The sequence below is a fragment of the Netta rufina genome (assembly GCF_964035555.1).
Source record: "Netta rufina genome assembly, chromosome: 3".
Classification (NCBI taxonomy): Eukaryota; Metazoa; Chordata; class Aves; order Anseriformes; family Anatidae; genus Netta; species Netta rufina.
The window spans coordinates 111,304,614-111,313,787 of record NC_140125.1 but is presented as its reverse complement, the minus strand read 5'-3'; the positions used below and the strand labels follow the sequence as shown (position 1 = coordinate 111,313,787).

At 36.9% G+C, this 9,174-nt stretch overlaps 1 protein-coding gene across 1 annotated transcript in view; it reads left to right on the top strand.

Moving 5' to 3' along the window:
* Nucleotides 1-1,109: 1,109 nt before the first annotated feature.
* Nucleotides 1,110-9,174, top strand: part of WDR35 (WD repeat domain 35) — a gene marked incomplete at both ends in the record, with an annotated part of 38,891 nt that continues 30,826 nt past the window's right edge. Inside the window, 9 exons of the mRNA XM_084283998.1 lie at nucleotides 1,110-1,133; nucleotides 1,311-1,428; nucleotides 2,197-2,268; nucleotides 3,895-3,987; nucleotides 4,877-5,005; nucleotides 5,224-5,357; nucleotides 6,767-6,932; nucleotides 7,030-7,175; nucleotides 8,789-8,914. Coding sequence (XP_084140124.1) covers nucleotides 1,110-1,133; nucleotides 1,311-1,428; nucleotides 2,197-2,268; nucleotides 3,895-3,987; nucleotides 4,877-5,005; nucleotides 5,224-5,357; nucleotides 6,767-6,932; nucleotides 7,030-7,175; nucleotides 8,789-8,914 — 1,008 coding nt within the window. The remainder of the gene's footprint in view (nucleotides 1,134-1,310; nucleotides 1,429-2,196; nucleotides 2,269-3,894; nucleotides 3,988-4,876; nucleotides 5,006-5,223; nucleotides 5,358-6,766; nucleotides 6,933-7,029; nucleotides 7,176-8,788; nucleotides 8,915-9,174) is intronic.

Here is a 9,174-nt window from a genome sequence, read left to right as displayed (position 1 = left end):
AAATTATGGCTTTAAACTTTTAAAATAAAATAATGGCTTTAAAAATAATGGTTTTAAACTAGAAGAGGGTAGGTTTAGATTAGATATAAGGAATAGAAATGAGAGTGGTGAGGCATTGGAACAGGTTGCCCAGAGAGGCTGTGGATGACCCATCCCTGGAGGTGTTCAAGGCCAGGCTGGATGGGGCTTTTAGCAATCTTTGGTGGGAGGTGTCCCTGCCCATGGCAGGGGCTGGAGTTTGATGGGCCCTAAGGTCCCGCACAACCCAAACCATTCTGTGATTTTAGGGCCCCTTGCTACAAGAAGAACATTGAGGTGCTCGAGCGAGCCCATAGAAGGGCAACAAAGCTGGTGAGGGGTCTGGAGAACAAGTCCTACGAGGAGCGGCTGGGGGAGCTGGGCTTGTTCAGCCTGGAGAAGAGGAGGCTCTGGGGCAACCTTATCACACTCTACAGGTACCTTTAAAGGAGGCTGTAGCAAGGTGGGGGTTGGTCTGCTCTCCCATGTGCCTGGTGACAGAACAAGGGGGAATGGGCTAAAGTTGCGCCAGGGGAGTTTCAGGTTGGATATTAGGAAGAACTTCTTCACTGAAATGTTTGTTAGACATTGGAATGGGCTGCCCAGGGAAGTGGAGGAGTCACCATCCGTGGAGGTCTTTAAAAGACGTTTAGATGTAGAGCTTAGTGATATGGTTTAGTGGAGGACTGTTAGTGTTAGGTCAGAGGTTGGGCTCGGTTATCTTTGGGGTCTATTCCAACCCAGATGATTCTGTGATTCTGTCAAACAATACCAAAACACGACACACAAGTAATTCACAAACACTTTTATTTTCCTTTATTTAAAAGCAGCACGCCCTTTACCAACTGCTTACCGCCACCTCCTCCCCGAAGCAGACCACCCCAAGTCCCCTCCCCTGTTCACACCCCCTTCGCCCCCCCGCCATGCCAGGGGCGGGCCGCCCTCCCGGAAGTAGGGCAGCATCTCTCCCGCGGCGCGCTTCCGGCGGCGGTTGCCAGGGCGACGGCGGCGCCGAGTGAGGGCAGGCCCCGGGAACGCCGCCGGTCGGAGCGGGGCGCTCGGAGCCCCTCGGCCGCCGCTCCCCCCTCACGATGTTCATCTACCTGTGCAAGAAGGTGCTGCCGGGGCTGGGTTATAAGCCTGACTGACTGCTGTTGTCGTTCCGGGTGTGCTAATGTGTCCGTAGTTCGCTGCTGCGTTCTCATAGGTGCCTCTGTTGAGGTGCTCTCGGGGGAGTTTAAACTAAAAGTTGGTTCTTAACAAGGTGCAGACGCAAAATATTTCTTTTTCAGATTGCGGTTCCTGGTAATGTTCAGTTAAGATGTATTTCCTGGAATAAGAATGAAGGGTTCATAGCCTGTGGCGGAGAGGATGGATTACTGAAAGTTTTAAAGTTAGAAACACAGACAGGTAACTGAGTTTTTTTTTCTTTTTTTCTTAAGAATAAAATCCACCACACTTCAGTATTCTGAAAACACAACTCCTTCCAATTCTCTAACTTAACAGCATGGCATACATCTGAAGCCTGTACGCAGATGTTTATAGATTTGTATAAGTGTCAAAGGTGTTGCTGCTTTCTTCTGAACATTGTTTTCCTCTAGCTTGTTTCACATGATATGCCTGTCATTTATCTAGCTTTTATAGGTACTACTTGTCTAGCTGATAAGTAGTTTTATATCTACTGAACTCTTCAGTGCTTCTTCTTTCAGGGCATACGCTTCATTTTTGTTATTGCTATCTGGACTTCCTGTTTATTTTCATAATCATTTCACTATTTTTTTTTAATGTTCTCTACCATTAATCTAAGGAAAAAGTTGTATATTCCTTTGAAATAGGATGAGTATGCTCTGAGAAAAGTGAACTTCAATTAATTTTCTAGTTCTTTTAAAACTCTTTCTAAAAGTAAATAAGTTGTGATAGCCATATGTTTTCTTTGTTGTTTTTGGTTTGTTTCTGAAAAGTTGCTCAGGCTTAGTGAGCATCCGAATTTGGATGACAGATATGGGTAGCAAATACCTTGAACTGAGGAATGGAAAAATCCATCCTATAGATACACTTTCTGTCTATTTTTAGGGGAATTATTTTAACAATTAAAACCAGTAATTAGAGCTGAAGCATTATTACAGTAACAGGTATGCTTTATTAGGTTTATTTTATAATTGTTTTTGTTATTTTTAGATGAAGCAAAAATAAAGGGACTTGCAGCTCCTAGTAATCTTTCTATGAATCAAACTCTTGAAGGTCATAGTGGTAAGTCTCCTTGAGCATTTAATGTATTTTGATTAGAATGAAAAATACAGGATTTGGGGAAGTTGATAGAGTAATTTTTCTCCAATTTTTAATTAAAAGACTAAAATAAAGGATATCAGCGTGAAGATCACGTATGTAACAGGTTGAATATCTACTTTTACTAAGTTAGCTGATGAAAGACCTGTAGTTAATCTTTCATGATTTGTGAATGAATTACGGGTTTGACTGATGTAACCTCACCTCAATTCTTCTGGCTGGTGTGGTATGCATGATGCACAACGCATGCTGCACAAATCAAGCCAGGTTCTGCCTACAACAACTTACGTTTTGCTGATGTGTTTTCCATGGTTAGGCTTATAAACTTTGACCTTTCAGCTTAATCTGTGTGACTTTCTAAATTACTTGGGCCCCATTCATTTTCCTGAAAAAGAAGAATTGATTGATACTAAAGTGGATGATACTATTGTATGTGTTCTATCACAGAGGAACTTATTTTTTTTAATTATTTTTTGATAATATCTAAGATTTGCTTATGTTATGGCAGCTTTACATTTTCTTCTGAAGAAGTCACAATTCAGTAAATCTCATCTCTGTTTTCAAAATGTCTTTATTTTCTCTTCTTATTGACAAATTACATATGTATGTAGACTGCAGCATGGTATACAAAGTTTACAGAGGTTAGAAAACAGGCTGAAGTATTTTTGAAAGAAAACATTGAATACAGGGAAGTCAGGGAGGAATCAAACTCTTACATGTTAAATGGTCATCATCCACAGAAAGGGAGATACAAAGAGAATGCTGAAATCTTTAGAAAATTAGAAGGAATGGTCTCTTATGATTATTTGTAGTTGAAACTTGGCAACAGATTACTTTAGGGGCCTGGTTAAACATGATGGAAGAAATTAATTTTGAAGAATTGGTTTAGTGGATATTTTGAATGGATGTCTTTGATTGTGAAATAGTTTACTGTTCCCCTCAAAAATCTCTGACATTCGGGATATCTTTGACTGTGTCTGTTGGTAAAGCTTGTGACTGAAATTTGGAGAAATGAAAAGGATACAGAGGAAATGCATAACCACTGGTGAAGAAGTGGAAGTCTGTGATGCTGGAAGAGGCCAAGTTCATACCCAGTATTGAACTGATGAAATAAGATGGTTGTTAAAAAACTGTTTGAAGATGTTTCAAGTCACGTTAAATGTTCGTGAGGAGGATCCCACATGAAACTTGATCTGAAGGAGCTGTGTGCAGAGTGCTCTTTTTGGTAATCAGGAGGGAGATTATGTTTTCAAACTGCAGCTCTACTGAGGATCAAGTTATTTTTTGAAGAGGAGGACAAAAAGTCTCTTAAGTCAAACTGTAAAACTATGGTTTGGGTTTTGCTTACTGAAACAATATTCTGGGTAGAATTTAGAGAGGATGTTGCTCAAGTGGGTGAATAAAGGACCAGAAGGATCCAATTAGAGCAGAATTTTGGAAGAGGAAAGGAGTGGTGTAATAAGAATGCCTAAAACTAAATCAATCTCGGCAGTGCAAATTCCTGTAAACTCCGGAGTGATAAAGTTGTGTGTGGTGGTTTTCCTTAATGTGTTTAAATGGCATAAACACAAGATTTGTATAATCCTCTAGGTTCTGTGCAAGTGGTGACATGGAATGAGCAGTATCACAAACTAACAACCAGTGATCAAAATGGGCTCATCATCGTGTGGATGATGTATAAAGGTACGCTACAGGACAACTTTGAGACTGAATAATATTCCACTTGTGGGAAATCATTTAGCAGTTTTAATGGTTCTTTTTCAGAGTTCTTATTTTGCAGAGTTTAAAACCTGAAATAGATATAAAACATTTTCCAAGTTCTTATTGTAATTGTCATCTAAATTTTTCGTAGTGTTGCTTATGAAAAGGAATCTGTCTTCCAGAGGTATCTTAGGAAAAGATACTGGTGCTTAGCCATGTGCTTGGTTAAACTGCTACAGATCTCTTATTTTAAATCTGTTACTTTATTTCTTTGGAGAAAAATAATGTGTTGAACAATAAAAAGAAGGACATAAATAATCTCTTCTAGTTTTTGAGAAGAACCTGTAAATTACTTCGTACTCTCAAACTTTGGCTCCCCTCTCTTATTTATTGTTTGTCGATATTTTTGGGGGGAATAAGTAACTCACACCTGAACACTGGATTTCACACTGGTATAGTCTTGCTGGAGTTTTTACAGAATGGGTGGAACAACGTTTTTTTAATTCCTTTCCAGAACAGTTTGTTCCTATAGCTTTTTATTACATATTATATTGCAATCATATATAACTTGTTATCCGGTCTTTGTCCTGTCTTTGTTTTTATAAGCAGACACTTGACGTTTTTCCATTTTATTGAATACCTAGTTTAATTTGTTGGTAATTCTTATAAACTTTTTGTGTTTTTGTACTATTTTGTTTTTAACAACTCCTGGAATTTATGTTAGTATCAAATGTTGTTATCATCCAATTTGCATTATCTTTTTAACTGAGAGTGTTTTTGCTCTTTGAATTCAATGATAGCGTGTTTCTTGAATCTGCTAGAGGGTTCTCAAATTAGAAGTATGACTCAGTTTTTCATTTGTTCCTAATAGGTGCTTGGTATGAAGAGATGATTAACAACAGAAATAAATCTGTTGTTCGAAGTATGAGCTGGAATGCTGACGGACAGAAGATTTGTATTGTGTATGAAGATGGAGCTGTGATTGTTGGATCTGTGGATGGTAAAACTTAAGCTCTGCTAATTGTTGTGGTGTTATATAGCTTCCATTTTTAAGTGTCATGTATGTAGCAGCTCTGTTTATGCATATAAGTACAATTAATATTTACTTTAATAGTTGTTGCTTTGAACTTCAGCGGTTTCAGTTTCTATACTGCTAACATGCATCTTATTTTTAGTTTTGTGGTATAATTATTAAGTACAATAAATGTTATGTTACAGGCAATCGCATCTGGGGGAAAGACTTGAAAGGTACACACCTGTGCCATGTGACCTGGTCCTCTGATAGCAAAGTTTTACTCTTTGGAATGTCAAATGGAGAAATTCACATTTATGACAGTCAGGGAAATTTTATTGTAAGTTTATGGTTGGTATAATAAAGATATTAACTTTAACATGCATAAAAATTTACTTCCTCTTAATTTATTTCATGTGTGGTTCTTTGTACAGTATTTATATTCAAACTTGCTGCAGCAGCACTTCATTTTTAATGAAAATATTTAAAGAAAATAAGTACATTATAAATATTTTATTCTTGGTAGCGAAATGATTATCATGGCAGCAAATGCCTTTTTGCTTTGCAATAGTTAGTGAAAATGTAAAAATATGTATGGTGATAGTATATGGTGATAGTATCTAAATTAAATTAAGCTCATGTTAAAAGTACTAGTGTACTTTTAGAATAAAGCTTTAGTTTATTTTCCTACTGATCCTGTCATTCTTCATTATGTAAGGAATGTTGCATGCTTCAGAGGAAACCTGGTAATAAGCGGTAAAAATGGTGGAAATAACTACAATATTGCTACATTCCTGCAGTGGTTGTTTACTTATTTTTTTAATCTACTTATTTAGAATATTAGAATAACTATGATAAAACACTAAGCAGAAGTAAAACGTTCACTTTGGGAAGAGCAATGTATCTGAAACCATATTGTTTGTTTTTCAGATGCTATTATGGTGAATTTTCTTTTTTCTTTCCTTCCATGAGAAGCTGTTACCCTTCCCATGCTCTTTTCTTTAATCCGCTCTTGTTTCTTCCTGCTGTGTGTATTATGATGTTTCTAACATGTGCTATAAATTACTGAGATTCCTTAAATAAGTTGTCCTACCAGTCCTTCCTTTTCTCAACAATATTTACACTTGTCCTTTTTTCCTTAATTCTTCCCTTAAGTTACCTGGCAGCCCCCTTCAAAGTGATCTACATGCATTCTTATCTGTTCAGGGCATTCTTTGAAGGATGCACACTAATTATAATTGTTACAAGAGTAAGCTTACCTTAAATAATATTTTAAAATAATTGAAACAATAATACCCAAATTAGAATATCAAATAAGAGTCTTTTGCCTAGAAAAAAAGTAACAGGAGGGTTATTTAAAAAAATAGTCAAAAAAATAACAACAACAACAGAACTTGTGGCCAGGAGTGGTTTGAAATCTTTTTTATATTTTGTGGAGTTCCAGTGGGGTTCCTTGCGTGGTCATGTGCAGCTTTTGTGCAAGTGCATGTTTACTTTTTAAGTTACTTTTCAAAGTGTGAAAATGCCAGAAGTTCTTCTTTGTAATTAAATGTGTTCTTATGTCTTATCCAGCCTTGAATAAGGAACTCTTTCAAACTATTAAATTTTTGATAAAGTCAAAACTTTTCTTTGTGCAGGAGAACAGTTTTGCCCATATACTCTCTTTTGCAGTATATCAGTTAACCTATAAATTGTTCCTCTAAATAGCATGTTATGTATGACTTTAAATAATTAACCATTCTTGCCTAGGTGAAAATGAAACTGAGTTGTTTGGCAAACTTAACTGGAGCATTCCGTATTGCTGGAATACATTGGTACCATGGTACAGAAGGCTACGTCGAACCAGATTGTCCCTGTCTCGCTGTCTGTTATGATAATGGAAGATGCCAGATAATGAGAGATGAGAATGACCAGAGTAGGTGCAAAACGTGGGATGCTAATTACTGAGCTGTTCTTGACCCAACATGTCTACATGTGTTTAGATTTTTGATGTTTATTTCTTTAAAAACTAGATCCTATCTTGATCGACACTGGTATGAATGTAGTATGTATTCAGTGGAACCATTGTGGAAGTGTGTTGGCAGTGGCTGGCTCCCTAAAAGCAACTTCTCAAGATAACAATGTAAATATTGTGCAGTTCTACACTCCGTTTGGTGAGGTAAAAATATTTAATATGTTTATACAGCCTAATATGTTCTTTATTTTAGCTTGTTTTGCCTATGTGTTCATTACTGGTGGTACTTGGATGCCAAAATGTTTAGTGGTTTTAACTTGCTCTTAAGTATCTATGACATCCACTTGGATCTGGAAACATGAAAGAGGATTGGGTCCCCTTTTAGAACAGCAAATTGCTGGCCAGATGGAAAATCCTAGAGCATCTCACATAACACTAAATTGTAGGATGTGTATAGTATTGGACTTTGGACACCTGACTTAGGTATCTGAATTCGCGCTACAGTTAATAACTTGGAATGTTTAGGCAGCAATTATGAAGCTAACTTAATGTGTGTGTATCAAACCTGGAATTGCTTGTCTTTCTCTGCCAGCTCTGTAAGAGACCCAGGCATCTCTAGATTAGGAGCTTACAATAGGGCAGTGAATGCTCCCTTCTGTGGAATCAGTAAAACTGAGAAAATGGCATCTGGTATCACTAAGAGCTCAGAAATCTTACAAAAAGTAAGCTGTTTCTGATCTTTGTCATGTTGGGGATCTTGTTCTCTGAAAGCTTTTGTATTTCTATCTTTTTGTATAAGATGGTAAAGGTTCAACAATTGAGAAGCAATTTTGCTATAATGCTATTTTTGCTTTAGAATGTAATTTCATTACTTTCACTTGCCCTTCTAGTACTACATCTAGAAACCACTAAGTTAGTGTTAAGTGTAAGTGTGAAGAAGCTTTGTCCCTTGCACAGAGGAAATATCTGGTCAGCCATCAGGGTAACTATGTTAAGGATAGAGCAGGGAGCTATGTTGTGAAAGGAATTAAGAAGTAGCAACCAAAGAGCTTCCCACAAACAAGTCGACTGGGGACTATGGTTATAGTGTTTGAAAACATTAATTTCTTTCAATTCATTTGTTCAACTTCAGATACTCTAACAAAATAAAGATCTATTAAAAAAAGGGAAGTATATTTCTTTGCCATTAAATGCTAAATGGACATCTAACTACCCTTCTTAGCCTTTTTGAAGGGCAGGAGATACAGGGACAAAGAAAATGTCCATTGCCTTACTGCAAATTCCGTATGTATGCAGCTGATTCAATGTATGCTCTTGATATAGATCAGGTATATATCTCTATTTGTTTAAACTATCAGCTGTAGTTAAAGGTGTTGTACGTCAACTGACTTAATATAATTTATAGACTTACTGCCAGTGACAGTGAAACTTCTGAGGCATGTCAGGTATCAGTACTGTTGTGTTTATTTTAATAGTAATTGAAATAATAAAGGTGGTTTAGATTACCAACCAAAGGAAAAATGTTTATACTGTCATTCTGTATTGTTTATTTTTCTAAGTTTGAACTATGACTCAATTGGTATGCAAATTAAATGTTTTCTTTCTGGCAAAAAAAAGAAAGAATGATAAAGACAAATGAATGCTTATGCATATTAAATACCCTGCCCTTGTTTGCATGTGTATGGTAATTTGGGAGTCATTACGAGGTACTGCAAAGAAAATTTACAAGTTTGTATTTCATGAAACAGCAAAACTGTTGTGTTTTGGAGCAGTTTTCCTAGATATGTTCAATATCTTTTTATTTTTTTTTCAACAAGCATTTGCGCACACTGAAGGTTCCCGGCAAGCAGATGTCAGCCTTGTCTTGGGAGGGAAGTGGACTGAAAATTGCACTAGCTGTTGATTCTTACATATATTTTGCAAACATTCGGCCAGATTATAAGGTAAGTGGTTATGTTGCACCTAGCAGGAAACTGACTAGGAAATCTGACTAGGGAATTTGATTGAAAGCAAAAGAAGATGCTGCCTAACTAGAGGATAAAGGGATAGTTAGGTGATAAATAGATTTCTAAGCCAATCAGATACAATGCAGAAGTTACTTGTGGAAGGTAAGTGCAAAATACAAGTCTTTTTACTGGCAATTTTTTTTCTCATTGGGCAAGAAATAGTTTTCTTGTCCTGTAATAGCTGTAATGTGGAGACT